The sequence below is a fragment of the Anser cygnoides genome, chromosome 1, assembly GCF_040182565.1.
Source record: "Anser cygnoides isolate HZ-2024a breed goose chromosome 1, Taihu_goose_T2T_genome, whole genome shotgun sequence".
Taxonomy (NCBI): domain Eukaryota; kingdom Metazoa; phylum Chordata; class Aves; order Anseriformes; family Anatidae; genus Anser; species Anser cygnoides.
In genome coordinates, this window is record NC_089873.1 from 13903119 (window position 1) to 13928175 (window position 25057).

At 38.2% G+C, this 25057-nt stretch overlaps 1 protein-coding gene across 3 annotated transcripts in view; it reads right to left on the minus strand.

The window, feature by feature from the left end:
• Positions 1 to 2039: 2039 nt before the first annotated feature.
• ORC5 (origin recognition complex subunit 5) overlaps positions 2040 to 25057 on the minus strand; it is a 71328-nt gene continuing 48310 nt past the window's right edge. For 2 of the 3 annotated variants that reach the window (XM_048068556.2, XM_013180473.3), the window contains 2 exons: positions 7220 to 7332; positions 2040 to 3696 (listed from right to left, as the gene is read on the minus strand). In XM_048068556.2, the coding sequence (XP_047924513.1) occupies positions 3651 to 3696; positions 7220 to 7332 (159 nt within the window). In that variant the 3' untranslated portion in view covers positions 2040 to 3650. The remainder of the gene's footprint in view (positions 3697 to 7219; positions 7333 to 25057) is intronic. The other variant, XM_048068557.2, reaches the window with a different exon arrangement.

Below are 25057 nucleotides of genomic sequence, written 5' to 3' on the forward strand. Positions count from 1 at the left end.
CATTATAGTATATATATATATATTTTATGCAGAAACTATGAAAAAAATAGCTGGTATTTTTAAAAAATTGTTTAAAAAACATCCTCCTACACTGAAGTATGGAAGATTTCTCCTGCTCTGCATTTTTTGCACAGTTCTCAACACCACCTGTAGAACGGGTGAAATTCTGACCGCAGGAAGCCTAGGGCCCTAAATTTCATCCACAGAAGTGAGGTCTCAAAATGGAATATTGCTAGGCTATGTAGTAGGGCACTCTGCAATAGTTTATAAACTCATTGATATGGATATATGGAAGTATTTCGAGTTTGTCAGAATAAATCCCACAATCTATCATCAGCATAGTTATAGCCTACATCCATCATCTACACCTCAGTCACCTTGCTCATTCTCACACTGCTGATTCAGCTTTAAGTTTTATATCACGGAGAGGAGTTTTTCAAAAAGGTCACAGAAGTGCGTTCAATGTAAGGACAGCAGTTCTGTGCAATGGATCCTCGGTAACTGCTCCTTCTCCAGGTAACCTGATTTTGGTCAAATTAATAATGTTCCGCAGCGATCTGTAGCCTCATCCTTTGGATTTATAGTGGAAGCGATCAGCAGGCCAGTGGAGAAGGAATTATGTGGGAAGAAAAAATCTGCAGCAATAAGTTTCCTCAATGCTTATTTTCTTAGACCCTTACTTCATGTCTTCTCTGTACCCCAAAACTGGGGCTTGCTAGTTTTGAGAGTCTGGTGTGCTGTATGGGATTAATGGGGTTAGGAAAAGGTTGGACCAACCAACTGAACACAGTTGATGCAATGCAAAAGGTACGTCTTTCCAACTACAACCCAAACCAGAACTTAACATGACTGGTTTTGTTCTACACTCAAACATCTGCAAATGTTCAGCATATACTAAACACGAGTTCTGAAATACAGCATACTCAGTCTTCTTCATGTATATTGCCTAGCAGCTGTAAGAAATTAAGTCTTGAACTGGTTCTGTTCTTGATCTCTTTTTAGAAAAGCTATGATAAACTATGACAACAGTGAAAAGAAACATCACTTATCTATACTTATGGGCTCATTTCTAATAACTAGTTGAATTTTAACATTAAAACAAGTACTACAGCACATTTCATTAAGTACTGTTTCCAGAGACTACGTGTGCTCATGGATCCATACTGTTGAAAAAACTAAGATTGTAGAATTAATTTAATCATACAACACAGAGTGAGTCATTTTGCTATTGTCCTAGAGCAAAAGACCATTGGTTTTTGGTTCTTTTTTTTTTTTGTTTGAAATCTTTCACCTTGCATCTCATCTATACACATCATAAACAGAATTAAAAACATTCCTGAAATACTTCAGTTACTAATCCAACTGGTAAAATTCCTACTCATTTCTTTCCTCATAAAAGATCAGATATAAGCATTGCCTGTCTCTATGATGACCAAATTTTATTGTGCATCCTTATACTCACATAAGATGTTTTCTGTGCTCTTCGTGTACTCTGTTTATGTGCATATCTGGAACTACCTGGAACTGCTTGTGTATTTTTAATGCAGGTTAGGTTGGTGTGATATTATTCAAAACTTGCTCTTGGTAGTAAAGCTTTCCAAAGAGGAGCTTCATACAGTCTCTGCTTGGTAGTTGCTACACTTTTCAGCCATGCTGACTACTACTGAGCAGGAGCTTCACAAGCTGGCATTCTCCCTCCCCAGCAGTACAGCCCTGGCCCAGCTCTGTTGAAAGTTTCAAACAAGCTAAGCTGCAGAATTTTAATTTTTTTTTTTTTTATTGAAGAGTTGTAGGACTTCATAAGTTAGTGCAAATCCCATTGTGTTTCATATATCAGATTCTAATCTAGACCAGGTATCTGGAAAAGCTATGATGTATTGCTGTTGCTTTGTACAGATTAGTTTAACGTATAACAGCTCAAACCTCCTTTCTTCTCCCATTTTTAGCCCTTAGTAGTCATACAGGAGATGCACAAGTGCTGAGCTCAGCTCTTGATGAGCTCCAAAAGGGAAAGAAACCGTAAAGTTTAGTCCAAAGCATGCCTTCTGTACATTTTTATTAGTAAAAAACAAAAGTAAGCAATAAACATTTTGAAACAGGTCATGTATTTGCATCCAAGTATTTCAGCAAGCACGACAAATGTTGCCACCTCATGGACAGGTGCATGGTTTGATGCAGCACAGCGGTCGGAAGGAAAAGGGATCACGGAGATGACTCATTTCTGCCCTTTCAGAGTCTACTGAAAAGGGAGACGACAGCTTGGCCAGAAAGATGCTTTTGTCACTTAGACTCACCTGGAACTCATTCATTTGGGTCTGAATCCAGAAGCAGAAGCCTGGCTACACAAACACAATTGGGAGAAAATAAAGGAGCTATACACAGAGTATTTGACCACCTCCAGTATCAGAGGTGTATTTTTCATTTTAAAAATCCCTAACAGTCAACATATAACACTTTCTTGTACTGTCAAACAAAGGGCAGCATTCGGAAATAAATCATCTGAGTAACAGGCTGTGGGACCCCGAGTTTTCAAGAGTGACAAAACTTCCAATTTGTGAAGACAATCCTTTAGTGCACAAGGTGATTTCAATACCCTGCAAAGGTAGCAGCGGTTGGGACTCCTCTGCTTGTAAACTGGAGACAAATACAGTTGCAGTGCATTCCAATATACATTTCCAAAGTCAAAGCTCTATGCTACAAAAACTATTCTGCCTCATTTGGGCAACTGCTGCAGGAATACTCTGTCACCTGTTGAATCTCCCCCTTTCTGATGGAAAAGGCAGCTGTGCCATACTTCTCTACAGGACAGATACTGTTACAAAAATATCACACGGTGCATATCTGAAATCACATTCATTCAAAACAGCATTATAATTTGCACTCAACAGAAACGGATGAGCTTGAAAGGAATAAAAACATTGAAATAAAAAGCTTTTCAAGTTCAACATCAGGTTAGAATTTCAGGAATCAAGAAATTTTTTTAAAAGAAAGTGTCATAAAAATAGATTCACAGTTAACATTTATGAATGATCCAAAAAAAGTACAGTATGATGATTAATTAGGAGTTTCCTATCATGATCTCCATATAACAGTGTGACAATCTGCATACATATGACTGAACGGAAAGAAGGATTTATACCAGCTTGATTTTAAAGATGTTCTTATATTTATTATATTTTGCTACTCCACTCTCCTAAAATGGTGGCCTCAGGAAAAGCTGCTTTGGCAGGCAATTGCAAAGATTCCTGTGGAGAGGAAGTGAAAAGACTGGGCATACAAACAAGGGCTGCTGCCATGTTCAAAGCACTGGGGAGAGTTCATAGAGCAAAACGCAGTCCTAAGTAAATGGGTTTCAGGCAATTTCAGTGTTAAGATAACATCATTAAGAGTAGAACAGATTGTGCTCAAACCCTGCTGTTTATAATTAACACATTGCTTCCAAATACTCCAGGGTCCCTGGTAAATAGTCCTCTGATCAGATCTACCCAGACCAATCAGAGTATTTTCATCAGATTCCATGCTGGGCCAGCACCTGTTTGGACAAATCCAAAAGAGCCAAAATACTCTTCTTTCTGGCCAGCTAAGTAGAGAGATGAACACAGCTTGCCTTAGTCATTGTCACAGTGTCCATATGGCTGTGAAGCTTGTTTTCACAAGAAATCGTACAAGTACTTTATTATGTCGAAGTTCACGGTCCTATAAACAAAAACACAGCATATTAGAGCAATCATCCTAACAGTGCTAAGACTTTAACCTGTTTGGAGACAACACGTGGGACATTCTGCACAACAAAAATCAAGAAATATCCCCCAAAGAAAGTTAAAAACTCATTCTTGATTGCATTTAACTTAAAGTTCCTATCTTCTGATTCAACTTTGTAAGATTTGAAAAAAATAAAGCCGATTTCTAGCAACAATCAAAAGTTTCTTATTCCAAACATTAAGCAGTAAAAAAAAAATACATCAAAAGTTGATATATTTTCATATGGTAAACACGATATTCCAGTTGGTGATACAAAACTGCAATCTTTTATGTTATTAAATGTTTTGTTCATCTTCCAAACCACCTGTTTTAGCGCGTACTACGTAACTCCCTCATCTGTACTCATTTGCAGTCTGCGTTCTTTCAGTCTTGACACTAGTTGACCCATGTTCATAGCTAAATTTGAAGAATCCAAGAATGCCACTCAATAAGATAGAAGATTTTAATGTATACTTTTGTACTTCAATGGCAGGCAGAATGAACAGCAGTAAAATAAAACATATAATTATTTTTTTTTTTTTGTCTCCGAACTCATTCTGCTATGCAATCTAACACTCAGACTTCGGGATTTACTGTTTGAATAAATAGCACAAATTACTGCAGATAATGACAAGTATAAAATTAAAAGTTTTTTTTTTTAAAGTATTTAATGATGCAAAAATAACCGCTCACAATGTTAAGTGAGATTAACTGTCTGAACGTCTTATTTGTTAGGCTGCAATCATTTAATATTCTCTGTTCATGCCTCCTTCTGTAACCCACTTTCCAAAAAGTTTCTATAGAACATCATGTTGAATTGAGAAAAAGTTCAGAAATCCCCATGATGCATAACAAGAAATGCTGTGTTGGAGGCTACCTAATAATCCAATGACAAAATTAGAAGAAATTAAAAGCCACTGTTAGGTTCATATTACATCGTGTCACTTAAGAAAAGTGCTTTAGTTATAAGGCTTTCCATAGAAACAAAAACCACACTAACAAAAACTGACCTTATCAACTAAATGAAACACAATCGCTCTGCCATAACAACTAGCATTATTAGACCCTAGATGAAAAGATCCATTACGTTCCACAAACATTAAGAGATCCCTACTTCAGCTAGAGAAAATTTATGAACTTCGGTCTGAAATCCTTTTAACAGAAATTAAAAGTTACTAAAAAAGAAACACCTAAACCAACTTAACCGAAAGTAAAAAACTACATAGTGAAAAGTATGGAAATATCTCTGCAAAGGCTGAACAGAGATAGATGTGAAAGTTCTGTGGTAATAAACAGAAAGACAGGGCATGGGCAGAGGTTACCACACTAAAAGCCACCAGGAAGACATAAGGTTTTCTACTCTTTTCCAAAAACAGCTGGTTTACACTTTAAAAAAATGCAGATTTCATTCTTTATTTAAAAATAAAGGAAAATGAAATAGCAAGTTGAACTGCTTGAATGGGGGTGGGGAGGGGAGGGAGGGAGAGTTTTCCTGTCCTACTCCTCGCACTCTCCAGCCCTGCAGTAGTAAGTTCACCTGGCAGTGAGACTGAGAAACCTGAGGATTTTGGTGCCTAACCGTATTTTAGCACTAGTGCAAGAATGGAGACTAAAGAATCAGGAGATGGTCTGCTTACTTGAAGTGTATCATGATTGAAATGCCAAAATAGTTCCTTCTCCGCAGTAAATATAACCCCTCTCATTTGTGGTTAAAAACTACAGGCTGCTGCAATGCTGTAGCACAGCTAGCCCGTGATCATACATTCACCCTTTAGCCAGCCTAAGTAAGACAAGGGGGAAACCCATTTATAATGGGTTCATGAAATTTTGCATCTTATTTATGTCCTTCAGGATTTGACAGACAGTGGGTTGGAAAAAAAAATTGTAACAAATAAACAAACAAGAAGAAAAAAGGGAGGACAGGAAAAAAAACAGGTTAATTTTTAAAAGTCAGATAAAATGGCCCAATCCGTGCAGCCTATAAACACTTCCGAACTACGTGGGGAAAAAAAAAATTGCCTTCTTCACAACGCATAGGAAAAGTCAGACGGGATATATGTATGCACATCTGACCTAAAGGCAGGCAAGCCAAAGCACTGCACTGTGCACTGAGGTTTGAAGGGACAGCTCTAAAAACTTTCTCTGGTAAGCGTGAGCTGCATAGCACAAGTTTTGGTCCTGTTTTCTGTCCACCTCTACCTTCTGGCAATTTTAACAGAGTCCACAAACTTCGAAGGATGTTGAAATTGTAGGCAAAGGGCCATCATGTCAAGTGTCTTAATTCAAGGAACTTCATAGCCAGTACAGAGTTTAAGAACTGGTCTCCGTACTCATGGTAAGAGTTAGAGCAGAGGCAAGAGCACGGGGATATCCGTACACAGTGATCCATGTTGCTAAACAGATGGTCTGATGTACTTGGTACCAGTGGGAGACTTTACAAGGCATCATTCACATGTGACTTTATTGCTGGGAATAGCAAGCTGACACAGCAAAGCCCTGGAGATGGTGGTGGTACGGTCCAGCGAGGCCTGAGCCCGATGAAGTTTCACTCTGTGGCCTGTCCAAATTGAAATTCGCACGTCTGTGCCGCTTACTGACTGGGCGAGGGGACATTTAACAGCTCAGGAGAGCGACTTGTGCAGCGAGGATACTGGAAACAGTCTGAAACGCAGATTCCTCTGAAGCTCCACATTACAGAGGAGAGCTGGCCTGTACAATGTTTCTCCTTTTTGCCACATGTCATTTCTCGGCTCTGCTCTAGCCACATGCTCTTTATCCAAGATCTGCTAATAAGCTGGCTGCAGCAGCGTGCGTGAAGTAATGCTGTTCAGATTTGGCATAAATGAGACAGTTCTGATTGTTGCCTATGTATTGCATGTGTTTCTGTAATTTATCACCATCTCTCCTGATGTAGCTGGAACTGCTCTCGGACTCCCAGACTGAAGGCTTGGGATGAACAGGTAATTGATACTTTTGAGGTACCTACACTGTTTTTTTTGAATTAGTTTGTATCAACTACAGATCGCATAAGACAAACTATGTGAAAGACTTCTCATAACCTATCCAGTTTTTACATCACCTGTACCACAAACACTACTAAGAACTAAATATCAGTTTGGATTCCAATATCATAACGTGCCTTTTGGTAAGGAAATGGACTGCCATTTTAGAGCAGTATTTTCACATGAAGTCCCTGACTTCTATTAAGTACACAGACAGTTTGTTACTGTAACATACTCAAGCAGTTCCTTGACCTACCTCTGTCACGGTAAGATATATTATTTTTTTCAAAACAGTATTGGAGTAAACCTAAGTTCAACATTTCTTACAGTGAAGACTCATTTACTTGTTCTTAAAAAACATCCACAGATTTCCATTCTGGTCTGCATACAGCCAAAATAAAGACTGAGAAAATACAGGTTTTGAAGCCGCATTGAAATCAGCACATATAACCCCAAATGGTTTCTAATAGGCTCACCGGGCAATAGCTCTGATGAAGTCCAGTGATACAGTGCATTTGTATCGGGGTCCATCAAGCTGGTCGTTATTGCCAACCATGGACAGCAGCTGGAGAGTCACAAGAGAGGTGATCTATGAACAAGAAAAATTAGCAACGTCATTTTTGTTAACAAGAATAGCAGTGAGCAATTTTTTTTTCCTACTTGTCATCAACACATCGTCCCAAATTACAACACCCCTGTATTTTTGTGGAAAATCACCCCTAGCTGCTCACTGATTTTCACCTAGTCCTGCAGCTAGCAAACCCGGGAATGTGTGTACATCTTCGCTGTTATGTTTCCACCAGTGTCAGTGAGGCACACAGGCTAAACCCGTTATCCTTCATATCAAGAGTTATCCTGGAGTTGTGATCAGAGCGAGAAAGGTGTTGGGGGGGATAGATAACAGGCATGAGCTGAACATCTTCCAAATCTCTGCCTGACTGTCAGGACACACTCTGTTTCTCTTTCATCTTGAGACCTTCTCTTGAATTTTCACACTTGAAGTTGGATTTTCTTGTGTCAGCTCATGCTACATTTTGAAAAGACGCATAGTACTACTCCAACTAAAAGAAAGGAATTTGAAGGTTGAAAAGGAATGAAGATGGTGTCCTTAAAACATGCAGTGCCTGAAAGGACAGAGATTTGCCTACAAAACAGCGTCATGACAGAGCTGCTGATTATTCTACAAGTATAGCAATGCACCAGCATATTTCTCACTGTCATCACCTTCTTCCCAGTGATGGCTGTGTGTGGTACCACTGAAGTGCAGTGGATGCCAGCACCGAGTGCCACCAGGCTGTCCTGACTCAGCTAGGAGTGATTACTGTGGTGACTCTACGGCCAACCTACTGCCAACCTACTTCCACCCATGGAAAGGAAATAGGTAAAAGCAGAAAACATTTCTTTTTTCTCTGGCCTCTGTTACAAACGCTACTGATAATTCAATGCAACAAGGTTATATTCTATGAAGAACCAGTATCCGACCATAGCCCCTACTTTAAAAAACAAAACCAGCCAACCATGACCTACATTTGTGCAAATATGATAATAATATAGTGAGGAATATCTGAAGAATAAATATAAAGAGTGTGTCAATTCAAACCTTCAAGGAAGCATGCTGCTATAAAAAGCAGCAAGTTCTTTTCAATTAAAAAACCCCTCAGTAATAACCCTTCTTTTGCTGAAAGTGAACTTTGTCTTCAAGTTTGTGACAGCACTTGCAGGAGGCAGGAATAGTTTTTCCTCAAGAGGACGTGATATATAAGAAAAGACACCCCGTTGAGCAGAATAGAAAAAATAAGATCACTTAGAATGAGGTAATTTTTATAACAGCCTGTGCTTAACTTTATTTTACATGGCATTAGACAATCATACAGATGTCATCATTCTGCAAAGCATTTGAAACTTGGTGAAGGAATACTGGCCTCCCTCTGCTCACAAGGACAAATACCGTTTATTTAAGTCAGCTCTATACAGATGACTTAGCAATTGTTGGTGTCGACAGCATTTAAGCAAACTGAACTTAGTATAGGTAAATGACTCAAAATCCAGTTCATTAAATCAAATCACTTTGAACTTGTCACTGGATTGTAATCAACCTCAAATTTGTAAGGTGTTTATTTTCTTAAAACACGATTTTGAGAGCGTTTTTCTACATTCTTCATCCAACATATTTATTCAACTTGTAAGGAAGCATTATGGAGTAATCTGCTATTGCAGTTGCTATTTTACACCCCAGTGCACCATTACTGCCTAATCGCTTCTCCAATATACACTTGCTGCTGGCCCCATGTTCTGAAATTACCAGTGAAGGAAGAAATTGCACGAGGCTCCTCAAAGCTTCCGATGAGCACAGCAAAACCTAGCTAGCTTGGAGCTGGACCCATCTCAACATTGAGGGATGCAAAAGTGACCTTGCTGCTGAATTACATATGTTTGAACAACACTTTAACAACAAATCATAACTGATATTTTTCCGATATCACCAAATGCCTTATATACAACATAAGGTCAGCAGTGTAAAACTCCTCACTAAAGGCTGACACTATATACCTGAAATGGTGTCAGACTCGAGATGAAGTTTCATTAATGTTTAAGACTCAATATTACGTATGAAGTCGTTGATCATTAGAGTTAATTACTCAGCAGACAACTTTTTCCTCATTTCTTTCAGAAATCCTCCATGTCTACCCTATACCTGCAGACAGGCAGGATCACGGGATGACAAATCCTAGAGCCTGCATGCTGAGCAGGCAGCAGCCTGGAGCTCTGTTGGCACAGCTTCTTCAGCAGGTTCAAGAAAAACCCAAACCAGCAAGAGTTCTGCCATCCCAAAGCAATGACTTATAATTTTTTCTACTTTACATGAATACTGCAGAACACTCCCACTAACAGGTCAGCCAGGGAATTGGGTGACACCTACTTTTTACAGTAAGTTTTTTTGTCAGAAGAAAAGATTCTGTTTTGCTAGATGTGGAATTAAGTTCCTTGAGCATTTTGTGCTGAAGCTACCTTTCTAGACCTGACCATAAGAAAACATGATTTTCTTCGCCACATAATTAGGATGTCGTCTAGGTTCAATTCCCTCCTAACACGAGGGATTTGAGCACCTCTTAGCTGAACATCTGGCAACTGGCAGGGGCAGTGGAGGAAGAAAGGAAAGAGCTATGGGGAACCTGCTTCTGGAGCTGAGCTATTTTGCACAAAACTGCCTTTATATGAACAATCTCTCTGCCTAGTTAGGGCACTCACCTGGTAAAGTGGAATCAACTGGGTTTAACACAGCATATTTGTAGCTAAATAAAAAAGCCCTGCCACTATAAAATGTCACGCTCTGTTAACTCTTAATGTCCAATGCCACTTTTGACGTAAGGACTGAAAAATGTCACCACTTCAAAAGCTCAGGTGTTGCATAACTTCAGAGGTAGTCTATTCCTAAATGAAGGTATGTCAGCACAGTTGGAAAAAAACAAGAATGCAGTATCAAACTAATTACACTTAGCAAAAATAAGTTTTCACAGAATCACAGAACTGTAGGGGTTGGAAGGGACCTCCAGAGATCATCGGGTCCAAGTCCAACCCCCCTGCCAAAGCAGGTTCCCTGGAGCAGGCTGCCCAGGCAGGCGTCCAGACGGGCCTTGAATATCTCCAGAGGAGGAGACTCCACAACCTCCCTGGGCAGCCTGTCCCAGTGCTCCGTCACCCTCACTGAGAAGAAGTTCTTTCGCATGTTGGTGTGGAACTTCCTGTGCTCTATCTTGTGGCCATTACCCCTTGTCCTGTCCCCACAAACCACTGAAAAGAGGTTGGCCAAATCCCTCTCTCTCCCACACCTCAGGTATTTATACACATCGATGAGATCCCCTTCCAGTCTTCTCTTCTCCAGGCTGAACAGACCCAGGTCTCTCAGCCTTTCTTCATAGGGAAGAAGTGCCTTTTTTTTTTTTTTAAAATATGAATACCATGGGTACAGTGGCTGCATTTTATTGTCACAAAAGCTAGAAGAAAACATCTGGCAAGAACTGAAGAGCAACTAGCCAGAAGAACTGTGTGGGGGACAGAAAAAAGAGAATATTTATTGAGAATCTTCTGAACAAAAGAAATTACAGTTGGAAGAAATATGCTGAAGCTATTCATAAAATTAAAGTTGGATGTGGTAATGGTTTAACACCAGCAGAAGCTAATGAGTAAATGGAATTTCCTACAAGAATAACAAGAGGATCTAAAGAAAAATTACTGAAAGACACGAAGGAAGAGGTGTCAATGATACATTTTAAAATAAGCCAGGACTGAGCTTTCTTTGAAATATATTTATGTGAGAAATCTGCTGCTGAAAGCTTGGATGCAAGGTGAGAATAATCATAAAGCATGGCTGAGAGTTGCTGCCAGTCAATGACCCCTCCAAATGCTTCTGAAGATTCCCTGTCAAATACAGGCATTTAAACCTCTGGGAAAAAAAAAAAAGTAACCCACAAGCCATCCTTAAAGGCAGCTTTTTTCCTATCAGCCTGAGCTAACAGACGGGCCTTGCACTATTCCCCTGGCAGAGACAAAGGCAGGCTTTGTCAGCACACTGCTGCGAGGGGGCAAGGAGAAGTCCAGAAGTGAGGGCTGCCCTCAGAGGAAGGCCGGGCTCTTCCCACGCGCACAGCGCCGCGCCGAAACCATTCGCAGAGGTGCAGAACACAAGTGAGTTCACACCAGGGACACGGGCACACACGTGTGGTGTTTGGTTTGGTTAAGTAATGACAGACTACCACAGGAACAAGTCTGGACAAATCGTGTGGGACATCTGGAAAAAAAAAAAAGCCAAGCAGAGCAAGCAATGCTGATTGTTAGCAAGAAGCTGTTTTCTCAGGGATGTGACTGAAACATCACCAAGTGGTGTACTTCAATCCACAAAATCCTAACGAAAGACACTAGCAGGAACAATCTCAAACCAGCAGAGACGAGCTAGATGATCTGTGAGGTATTTTTCATCTCCACAGCCCGTAATTTCCAATTACCTTGATGTAACGTTAACTGCAACTCTCAAGTCTGGCGTACTTGCGGAAAACCACAGCTTTAACCTGTTTTATGATTCTGAACCTCAAACCCACCAAGATACTAACAGCTTCCATTATTTAAGTTATAACATACTCAGACAATAGTATGATATTCTTTCACAGTTATTAAAATTTATTCATCACGTAGCTCTCAGAGCACAAATGCAACTTGCTGCACTTTTTCAAGGCCCACCGCTGCCCATGGTCAAATTTGGGCATGTGTTAAACCCAGTGATATGCAACAAGGCAGTCTGAAAACCCGATACCATTTAGAAAACACATTTCAGTCAAAATGACTGCAGAACTAGTCTCCTGGAGTTAAATTCAATGACCCTACTACAAATTACGTGAGCAGAAAAAAAAGCTGCTCAAAATTATTTCAATCAAAATTATATCCAGGGTCTGCTCAGTATGCCAGCCCTGTTAGAGAAGCTCATAAAGCGGAAGTTAACAACAGAAATCATAATTATACATATTTAAGCCAGCAATTGATCAAAATTGATTTTTATAAAAATTAAATCAAGATTTTTCTGAATACTTAGATTTTAAGAACTTGGTTTTGATCCTGAATTATGTTCTGTGTAAGGTTTTTAATGCATGCAAAAATCACAACAGATGAGACTGTAGTAGGTAATATGACCCAACGTTTTATCAGGTCTTAAACGCTAAATCCCTTTCTCAGACTTTTTTTTTTTTGGTCAACTTTTCCATCTGCTAGTAGCATTCCAAGATTTTTAACTATATCATACCATTCTTGCCTTATCCTACACCCTGCCAAACTGCTTATGGCCTCTAAGTGTGCAGTTAAAGTGTTCGTTACTCTATGCTTCAGCTGTTTATTTTATCTTTCTCTAAGCTTAAATTATTCCTACTCTTTTTAAACTGTCTTCTGAATGCAGTCCAAATGTTGTCGCCATTCAGAGAGCCCAGGCAGGAAGAGGTAATCCAGCCACGGGCTCGGTGCTGCTCCGCAGACAGAACTCTTCCTCACTTACCTGGGTGGCTCTGTAAGATGTGACAGTGAAGGGCAAATGCAGTAAGAGACCCAGTCCACTTTGCAAGCCCTTTTTTTTTTTCTATGAATATCTGTTTGATGATTTTTTTCCCCTGTACTAGTTATTTTTTGCATTTCTGTTCATTATTTTGTATTGACTCTCCAGGACCTTGCACCCTGTATTTCTTCATCCATAGTTGTATACACCACACCTCATAAATTGTAAGTAATTTCTGCACATTTCATCAGTGATAACACTTTACCTGAGGACTTCCTCAGCTGGAGTTGAGCAGAACTTAGCACTGATTACTAACCCGAACAAACTTTCAAGACACAAATGCGTTGGAAAGTTCCCAACATGACAGCACTATATTCACTAAATGTGAAATTACAACAGCAACAGGAAGAAAACAACTGACTACTTACATATACATTGTCCTTTAAGAACTGATATTGCTTAGGCTTACTGTTTATTATTATTACTATTTTATTTTAATACCCACTTAAGAATTTTAAGATGTTTATCACAATGTCTCTACCATTCTACTTTCAGCCTGAAGTAAAGAATTTCCTGGATTAAGATCACTCCTTGATACTGAAACCATTATGCCATAGCATAAAAACTTGCTCCTCTTCCTTGAATTTCTACAAGATGATCCTTCCGCTTCAGAAGAAACGTTTATTTACCCTCAGTATATGACCTTGAATTTCATGCTGTTAAGGCCTCTCAGGTTATATCATACTCACCACCTTCACTGTATTTCATGCACATTTTCATAGCAGAAAAGTTTACTATGCCCACGGCATGCAACCTTGAATTTTACATTATAAAATTCCTTCAGCTTCTACTATATAGGTCATAACAGTCATTCTCGCATGGCATTTTTCCCACTGTATAAACAATGTTTATCACTTCTTATTCTACTCAGTCTTTGTGTCCCATTTACACTAAATAATTGACAAAATGTGTTGCCAATTTCATAGACTTGTTCAAGGCGTAAGTGTGAATTTTCTGCTTTTTTCTTTTCCCCTCCTCCCTTCCTGCAGATCATCTTTCAGACCCCACAACACCTTGTAGCATACCAGAAGCTGCCTATTTCTAGTACATTTTCCTGTAATCAGCTTCCTTGATGGCTTTTCTCTTCACTCTCAAGTGAAGCAAAGGTATTTACTTCCTTCAAGAAGACACGCCCTCACTTTGCTGTAAAATTCATATTTTTTTTTTTTAGAATCAGCTCTCTTCAATTAGCAGTCTTTATAACGTAACCAGACTAAATTCATCCTGTGTTTGCCATTCTTATACTTTTTTGCCTGCATATCTGATATTAATCAGTAGAAGTCAGACAATTTTACTGTCTTATAACAAATAAAACAACGGGTAAAACCTCTTATTGTCTGACAACGTGGCTGTTACAATGCATTTACCAAAGGCTAAACAAACAAAAAGAAATATCATCTGCATCTTCTACATCCTATCACTTCATATTTCCCTGTCAGCCTTCTCTGGAAAACTTCTAGGTATCTCAAAAGCATTTGCACAGTACACACATTAACCCTGCCCTCTCTAATTGTCACAATAACATAGCTTCTAAAAAGTAGTTTGATAATTTATTAATTTTGGAAGTTTAATTTCATAAATCTTTCAAATAATAAATAAATTTACTCCCTCCATTATTTTTATTTAAACTACAAACTGAAAGACCCTTTATTCTCTCAGCTCATTTACTTTAGCATTAATTCAACGTGAGAAAAAGAACCATAAAAGGCAATTCACAACAACCTTTGCTGCACTCTGCTTGTCATTTTAAAAAAGTTATAAATTCTACAGTGATACATGGATAAATCAGTATTTCTGAGTCAGTTCCCTCACTTAAAGTACACCCTGAAATTTGCTTAACATATCTTGAGATCAAATTATCTTCTGTACTTGAATATATATTTTTTTTTTCAGAAATTTGTTAAATTGGTGTTAAAATTGGTGGGTTAGTTTATTTTGATCTTCAAAAACATTGAAAAACAAAAGTTGAATGTACTTGAAATCTGCCGGGAAATGCACTCATCTAAATTATTCCACAATGGCCTGGCAAAAGCACTCTTAAGCACATGGACTTCAGATGCAAATTGTACATGGAGGATTCAAAACTACTTCACCATTCAATACCATACTTTAAAATCAGAGCAACCAAAGATGGTCACAGACAGACGGTCAAAGAAACACTTGAGAGAATGATGTTTAGAGTTAGTTTGATTAGTTAAGTCAGGTAGATTCACGACATGGACACCAGACAAAGGTCAGCCATTTTCCAAGGCATGGGCAATAGGGAAGTATCCTTCCCCCCTCTGCTCCCCACCGTCACAGATTCACTTCTGCAGAGGTTCCAGGTTCCAAGTGTATTTCAGAAGCGTTTAGAAACTGGAATGAAGACTGCTTCCCTGAAGTAAACCTCTAAATGAAAAAGGCAGATATGCAATGGACCAAGAACATAAACTTAAATCCCAAAATCTAGAAACTTTTCACCTGGTAGTTAATGTCTTTCATTTATAACACGTCTGTCCCACAACGGCAGCATTTCTAGATCCTGCAAGATAAGTTGTATCCAGAACAGAGAACAGTAACTTTAAAATACACTGCATGACAATGACACAACTAGATACGTTTATAAAAAGCCCCTAAACTTTTAATACTACCTCAGTAAAATATACAACTGTATACAGAATATTGCCAACCTTCTACTGCTACAAAAAGGTGGTTCTTTTGGTCGTTGTTTGCAAATATAATTTTGTATTCAAAAATAACTAAAGCAATTACGATTTCTAACCTGTCCTGAAGAGAAAAATCAGTCCTCTGTATAAGCTGTGAAAAAAATCGTGAAATTAAAGGATATTTCCTACAATGAGATGTTTGGGAGTATCTTCTGAAGCTAAATTACCTTGCTTTCTCAAGAAAGAAAAAGATTTTCAAAGCGTGTTAACTGCAGTCTATTTTTGGATGATTATGATAATTAAGTGTTGAAAGAATATTGATCCAAAGCTTATATAAGGAAACAAGATATTAAGAATTTTTAATTAAAACAACCAGTCCAGGAAGATTTGACCTAAATACTTCTGAAACACAAAAGTTAGACATTCTATCCAAGAGGTTAGACAAATGGCAAAACATACCAGTAGAGGTAGGAATTTACTCTAAAAAATAACACTTTAAAGATACATTTATTTTGTATCTTCGACTTACTAAATCAAACTGAATATGCTGCTTTTTGGTAAAAATATTTCTCCTTGGGTATCCCCTCCCATTTAAAAAAATCTTCTGCAGTTTATGGTTTTCTTTCTCATATGGTTTGTCACTAATAAATTTCCACGGTCTGCAACCTGCCCTCAAGCACCTACCATGTGCTAAAGCTCAGCGTCCACAGTAACATACAGCATCCCAGCTACTCAAGAGAAGCACTGCAGAAGACTCAAATCACTACATTCGTTGCGACTACATACAACTGCGCGCATTTTATTGGTCCCGTAAAAGAAATAGATAGTAAGAGAAACAAAAATAGAAACAGCTATTATCACTGAAGTACATAAGTACATCATTCTGGTAAAAACTAAAGATCCCTCCAGTCTCTCAAAAGGAGCAGCAATGGATGCTTAGGAAATAGTACAATAAAATTGTAAGCAAGAGAAATTCCCCAGCATACACACTTGGCTCCTAGTAATCTGCATTTCAGTGACTTAAACAATTAGGTATTAAATTGTTCACACAAACAGATCTGACCTATTGAAATACGACCTTTCATTTTGTTCTTGCATTGTAAAACTGGAGCTAAAAAAATGTTAAATTGGGAAGTTAATACACCTATCAACACATGGCAAAATAAATTTATTATGAGGTTGTGTACACTAGGATGAAGACCATCTCTCAATCCACATCTCTAGTTGCTTGAAAAACAATGAAATCTTACTGTAACAGCACAGAAACTGATGGCTGCAGCCAACAATAAGAAATTTTGTTTTTCTTTTAAAAATGGTATCTATAACTATACTTCAAGTTTAGGTACACTTCAATAGAGACTATAAATTTGTAATATCCATCCATATTAGTCATTCTACAGAAAGTAAAGCTTTCAGTCATCCATGAATTGATAAGTCATGAAATATTAAAAATTTAACTTCAGTGACCCATTAAATACGTTAGATACAATTACAAAATATAGCTGTATCTATAAATCTCTTGCATAGATGATCCTGGAAAAATCATAACTACCAGCTTTCCGTCTTTTATTCAGTTATACTTAGTTTTATCTGATAAAGAACATGAAACATCATCTGTCAGCAATTAATTTGAATGGAATAAGCCCCATTCTTCAAACACAACACTGCTTTTGTATGCATTTTCTGTCACCATTTAACACAACTGTTAAATTCTGTTAGCTATACCGTGTATCACCTAGCTTTCCTAATATGGGGGAAAAAAAGCACTTTCTAACGCATTTGGCAAGCGCACATGTTGGGTAGAAGAATTCACAGTCATCTAAGACAACCAATGAACTAGTGAACCAGTGTGCTGTCATACCTGTCAACTTCACAGGCCAATGAATTTCACTGTTTTATCTGCAGATAAGTAATGCATAGGAAGGGAATGTCCAGGTTGGAGTAGGGGAAGAAAAATTTTGTATTAAGTGCTATTACACATCAAGCAATCTATTGGGATTGACGTAGTCTTTGGAGCAGTGACTATGCATGTGTTCCATTTAAATTCCTGCAAAAGGAAAGTATTGTGTATGAACAGTATGCAGCTCATCAGACCTTGTCCTGGCCTTACAGCACACAAGGATAATACTATTTAGACTAATAGAAACACTCAGAGACACAGCCCCCATAGACTCTTAAAAACACCTTGCTATATAGATTGAATTAAAATTTGTGTAGTTAGTAAACATTGACTATATGGCTTCTACATCACCACAAATCATTTATGGAGCAATAGGCTCTAAAACAGCGATGTGCTGCACAACGCAATTTCTATAGGTAGGCCAGGAATGGATTAAAAGCATAAAAGAACCAACAGCAGATGTCCTATTTTAGTTTCAGAGGAATACAACATAATCAAGAAATAAATCTCAGGTTTCCATGACTAATTAACATACATCGTTTTGCACTTGATGGCTGTGCTACCCACTGTACTTTTAATAATCACTCTGTTGAGACTTTTCTGTAATATTTAGTGATGATTTTAACATTCGGAAAAATCAAATTTATTAAATCACCATAAAAAGGCTTAATCCCCCAGGAAATACTACATAGATCACCAGACTGAAAAATCCATACAAGAGATCAATGAAAAGATGCAAAAAAAAAAGGCAGGAAAGAATCAAGCAATCAATTTTTTCCCAATCTTATGGATGAAAGATAGTCACCCTTCCTCTATCATGACTGCTGTAGTGATAAAACAGGAAAAAAAATGAAACTGAAGAAGCAGAGGGGAAGCAGTTATGATATGGAAAAGACACTGTTAGGGCCTGATGAAACGCTACTTGTCATTCCAATTGACTGTGCTACATCCCGGACACTTTTCCATCTCCTGGGAGGCCTTTCACATAAGCTTCACATAATGGGTAAACAGGTCCCAAGACTATCGTCTGGAATCTCTCTAGTAAGCAGAAACAGAACTATTCCTCAAGCACATTTTAACCTATCCATACCAGAATCTGCATTGTATTTGTTAAATGCTTATAACAAAAATGTTATCAAAGAATCAATGGATGAGGAAGTATTGGTATCAGTCTGCTGCTCCTCAGTAGGAGAAACTAAAGCAGCAGAGACAAAAATGTTTTCTAGGCTTGAAAACACCTGTCCCGGAGACCTTTCCCTCTCTGTCACTGAAAATCCAGATGACTTTTTCAAGAAGCTCTTGACACATCTTGTCCAAGAAGACACACTAAAACCAAACCGTAGGCAAGGTGATTACTGCCAGGAGTCAGTTACTGGAGCAGGATGCCCAGACTATTACTTCTACGTCTGTCAACCTGCACCCTCCCTCTTAATGGCTGTACTTAATTTTACTACCTGAAGCAACACTCTGAGAAGTGGAGAACTCCAAGTTAACAAGTGATCAAAACTACACCCCCCAAAATATCCGTCCTTGCATATTTGGTCCTGCAGAAGCACCACACATTGTTAAAACTTGACTGATTTTATCTGGGAAGTGTACTAAGACTTCCTCATCTCAAGAATAATGTTACAGATACTAACCTCAGGAACTGCATTTCTAAGACAGTTTTGCACTAAAAAATAAGAACAGAATGAGTGTTCATACAAAGACGACTTTTCTGTCTCTAAAACTGTTCTCAATTTATTTTATAACAGAGAAATTGTGCAATATGAATGCTGCCATGGTAACAACTCACTTTATTGAACAAGAGAGAAAATAATTATCCCAAACCTGCACGTCATGCAAGCACATGCAGTAAATTTAGTGCTGCCCTTTTCGCCCTTGCTCTTTTTCCTCTTGCAGAGATAGATTTTGAATTTGTACATTATAGTAAGCCACACACCATTTTGCTTGTCCCTCCCACTTCTTTGTATATTTTACACCTCTTGAGTGCATAATGTGAAGGACCCGGTTACTTACAAAAAGAAAAAGGGATTAATGAATCAGAAATGCTCTTCCCCCTCCTGAGTTAAGTACAGAAGACTCCTATGTAAATGCTTCACGCATTTAAGAAAAAATGAAGCCCTAAGGCAAGCACAGCACATACTTAGTATTCACTCAGTATACTGAAACAAGAACCCTTACATTTATAGTAAACTGAAAGTTATTCATCTCCAAACATAAATTAAACCTGATTTTGCTGTTCCTCCAAATATTCTTTGTGACAGTATGTTTGTGAACATATTGTTCTATCTTATATATAAGGGACCTTAATATTTTCAGAAGAACTGCATGGATTTAGCCATACAAATCCAATTAATCTCAATAGAAGTTGTATGGCTAAATCCCTAGGCTTGGCTTTGACATTTTGGAAACAGTGGGGGAGGTTTTACAAGGAGTGAATGTATTATACAAAACTCACTTTTCCTCAAAAGAGGAATAAAATAGCATGCAGATACATACAGACATCAACAAATATTTATGTGACTGTCAAGAAAACCACAGTCCTAGCAAAGCAAGCAATGATTCCCACCAAACTCGACTTTACCAAAAATAACAGTATTATCCTGCAGTCTGTGAGATAAAATTAATCACATGTATGCATGAGTTGGATAAATTATTCTTACTTTACCTCCAGTTTTGATCTTTTGATTTCATTTGCAGCGGATCTGCCTGTCTGATACAAAATGTTCAGGAATTAATTTAATCTTGTGCTCACAGTTAGAGGGTAGCCAAATCGAAGTGTTTTGGATATATAAAACTTAGGTTTTTAAACGTCACTGTAAAGAAGACTTGAAAGTGCTGTTTAAAATGATGATCTTGTTTGCCACATACCTTCCTCATTTTTTTTTTGGTTTATTTACCTACCCAACCAACTTAACAGAGCAGAAACAAAAACTACTCTCATCCAACTTCAACAACAAAGAATACAACTAATTTTGGCTCTTCTGTAGTAGATCTCTTCAACTGCTAGAAACAATTTAAGTATGCACACTCACACAGACATAGGACACACTTATTTTCCAGTTCAAGAATAATTCACATAGATGCAGTGGTGACTGTATCCTCGAAGAAAGGAATAATATCCACACTTTTTGCTTGCAACCGATGATGAAGCTGTTACTTCATAATAAACTACTGCCATTAGAAGTTAAAACATTGCTACCTAACAATACAGCAGCAGTATGAATTAAATGAAAAACTTTTGTGAAGAAAAAACTTACATCCATAAATCTTTACCAGTGCAAAACACTCACACATCCCTCTCTGCCCATGTCTCTTACAACCTCAGCTACCTCTATCCCCCCGTAACTCCTTCCAGTTTCTCGTTACACCCCTGGACACACCACACACCTGCTCCTCCTGCTCCCCCAGCTGCACACAGGGAAGGGTGCTCCACACCCTGTCCGGGTTAGCTCCTTGGTCCAACAGCCAGCACCAGGCCAAACTGGAAAACCGCTTAACAGAGGGGATGAAAGTTGACATCAACCCTCATTAAATGCTTAAGATTTTAATACTTTGAAGCTTTTGCCTTTCTGTCAATTTCAGCAAGAACTGGATAAGCTAAAAAACACACTGAGGATGCGCATAAGGTGAAAGACCCGACAGACGTGCAATGGACTCTCTCTTTAGGGAACCAGGCTGGAAGATGCTCAGGAAATGAAGTAGCCCTTTGAAAAGCAGATACAGTGCCACATATGCCACGTGCAAATGATAACCACACTCAAACATACGAAGGACATGGGGTGAGGGTGGAAAGGGAAGCCTGGTCAGAGTTCATCTAACAACTTGGGAAGTACTTCAGTGCTCCAGAGAAAACAAAAACTGTTGGAAATGGAAGCATAGAAACTCACTAACTAAACATGTCTACTCTTTATTTAATAAACAAATTCAGACATAAACCAAATCCTTCTTTAAAAGAAAAAAAAAGAAAATCTAGAAAACAAACAAGTACGAGATTCTCGAGCAGCCTCCTCCAACCCGCCTTCCTGGTGGTCTTTACAAGAGTGGCTTGTTGAAGGAATCACGGATGACACACGGGCAAGAGCTGCTAATGGATGTGGCATCGTCTGCTTCACAAATTAACCGTTAGTTACTCATTCAGAAGCATATTTTCCATTCAGTTAGCTAATGAAATAATACCTGACTGTAAGACTTTTTCAGAGGCTAGGTTATAATCATTATCTGGTTTCGGGGCTTGGATTCAGTCTCTAATGGCTCTAAGTGGCAAGCCACGGGAGCGTGGCACTGCCCGAGGGGAATCCCCTGCGCGGAGGCTGGCCCATCCCCAAGCACAGCCTGAGCCACGGCTTCCAGTGGCAGAATGCAGCCTATTCAAAGCAGCACGATTAATTTAACCAAAAAGAAAGCCACAAGCAGAGAGAGCTGGATTAAAGAACAACAAAACCCTACATACATATGGTCTTATCTCAGACTTGCCTTGTTAACATTCCACTTTTTTCAGACACGGAGTGAACGAAGCACTCCCTGGGCACTGCCCACTGCACTGCTGCGGCTGACACCATAACCTGGTGCCTTCCCCCTCTCCACCGCAACCCAAGGCTGAATTCAGGTATTGTTCCTCCCATCACAAAGCAACTGAAAGAAAGCCACTGCCAGGTTCCCAGAAAGCTATGGAAAGGCTTAGCTGAATTTAACCCTTAGGGCTCCCTGGAACCAGCCACATGATATCCTCCGAGCTAGAGCCGCATATAGCATCCGTAATTCCCCCGTTCACCCCAACTGCTCCACATGCCCTTGGATATATCACAAAAGAGAGGGGCACACTGCATGAAAGTGGTGCTGTGAAACAGTTTTCTTTTCTTTCAGTGAGACCAGGTGTTACCATTTTCCTGTAAAGATCTAGTGGCAGAACTTGAGCAGTAACACAGTGTTATTAACTATTCACGTTCTGATTTTTCCTCCAACAGATACATGTATTCAGCTCCCAGAACTCACTGCCCAGGTTCTCTGTAACTGGAAAATCCAATAACGTAATAGGATTAATGTAATAGGACACATAAGTGGGCACGACTCAAAATATATATTTTTACCTTTGCAAATATATCACCATTATTCTCAGTAAATACACACTGCTACATTTCTTGTGCTCAGAATGAGAAGCAAGTAACAATACGGTATGCTTAAGGATGTCCAGATTGCCACAACTGCAACTGAGCATTTAGATCTGACAAAGAAAAAACTGAGACAAAGGAAAATAAAAACTCAAGTACTGATGAGAATGACAGACAAATCTTATACTTAATCAAAAGGTTAGAATTATGTTTACAAGAAAAACATTGACAACATGACCAATATTGGGTCACTCAAATCCTTGACATATCCAAAGATTCGAGCAACACCAGTGTATACTATCACTAATCTAAAGTCAGCTACTCATAAAGATGTAATCCAGATGTTAGAATTTATCATTGCTGTAGTTTCATGTGAAACATACAGTCTGTCACCTTAACTTCAACATGGAATTAAATAATTTCAGAAAATGATGGCATATTCAAAACAAACTAAATGATTTTCCAGATGGATACTTGATTGCCTTCTATATTTTAATACTGAGTTGTATAGTTTTTTCTAAGTATTGTGACTTAATATCACATACTCTTTTCTTGAGCCTTATATATATATTATATATATATTCCTACAGTGATCAAAGTTTCCTGGCACATCAGAGGTTTATGCAGTTGATCAGGTTGATGATTGTGTAATTTTATAAAATATACTCAACCATGATCATTCAGTAACCAGCCTAAAGATAAAAATATCCTTTCTGTTGCAAAGCATTATAAAAACTAAGACAAATCATTGCGCATTTGCACATCCCAAAAATGGGAAAATGTTATTTTTCAAGTGTCTCCACTTAGGAGTTGTGGTCAATCTAAAGGTGCCTATACATTTATCAGTGACTACAGCTACAGAGTGCCCCTGTACTAAGGATACGTCTTGGATGTATGTGTGTGAGCACATGTTTGGAGTCTGGGGCTACTGCCAGTATTTCTCTAGAACAGTGCTCACTACAACAGAAATAATAAAAAGCACAACAACAAAAACAACAAAAAGAAATAGATGAAGAATACATGAGCACAATTTTATTATGCCCATTGTTTCCGATTCCTACTCTCTCCTATTTAAAACATATTAGGATTTATCAGCAAGATGAGCAGTTTTTCTCTTACTACCTAAGCAAATCCAGTTAAAAGTACTATGGAGATGACTGACAGTTGCATTGGACTGACAGTTGCGTGATGACACACTTGACACATCACATCTCCAACTATCTTATTTTTCTCATTTATGCAATGGTGTGGGGTTTTTTTTTGGTGTTCCTCCTCCCCCCCCCCCCAGTATAGTACTTATTAGTATAACATTTCCTAATAGAACTTGAAGAAAAGTTGTTAAACTAGCTTTTTAATATTTGGCTGTAAAATAAGAGTTGATTAATTTAAAACAAATTAAAGCCCGGAGTTTCGGTATTTTTATTCATATGAATATGACCTTAAGCAAATCTACCAACCGATGAAATAGATCCTTTATACAGACAGCGCTTTTACAGGTAATGCAGATAAGAGTATTGTTCCGCTTATGATGCGGAGGGAGTTAAATCATGAAATATTCAGTTTTAATTAGATTTCTGTATCAAAGGCAAGACTTAATGCAGAATTGAAGCAAGGATGAAGGTTAATGCCTATTCTAACGAGTATTTACATAAATTATGTTCCACCAGTATACTAGGAGGCTTATTTTGTCAATTTATAACATGTGAGATCATAGAAATTAGAGATAGAAAATATCTATTAAGCCATCTTCCTCTCTCCTCCCTCCAACACAGAATTCTTTCCTCAAGTTTATTTCCGAGTGCTTTGTTCACTGTCATTTCAAATAGCTCAAGCAGTGGCATTGCATTAAAACTTCAGGATAGACTATTACGCACTTTAAAATCTCCAGTACATAGGGTGGCTTTTTATGGTACTCAGAGCTGAGATTCCCCTCATCTTATTTCATTACTCTTACTTAGACCTCCTTTGGACTCCGAAATGAATCCTTTCGTGGTACTTGAAAGCTATAAATACTTTCAGACATTTTCATCATTCCCCGGTAGCTATTTAGCCAAATTAGTATAGGGATCATCTCTCTTCATCTGAACATCACCAAGCACACAGATAAGAATAAGTAATAATTACACATGTTCACTTCCTTTAATCTTTCCTCACAAGTCATTCCCTTCTAGCCTTTAATTTTTACCACTCTTCATGCCTACATTTTCTTTTAAGTGTTACTACTTCCAATTATTTTCCTTTCTCTGAACATCTTTATATCGGGTCATTTCCACTTATGCATACTCGCTTGAGTTTACCAGTTTATCCTGACTTTTTTTCACTGATGCATGTAGGTGTGTTGTGTTTTTGTTTTTTTAAAAATAAAACATCATGCTCAAATTTCTCTGTTCGCATCATGCAACCACAGAAAAAAAAATAAAATTACCCGCACTAAAGGCTAGCATTTTAGCTTATAAAAATATTATAAGTGCCTTATAAATTCAAATTGTTTACATTACTCACTTTTGTCTTTGCATCTTATTTTCCAGGCTTCACTTTCATATGTTTTAGGCACCACCAAC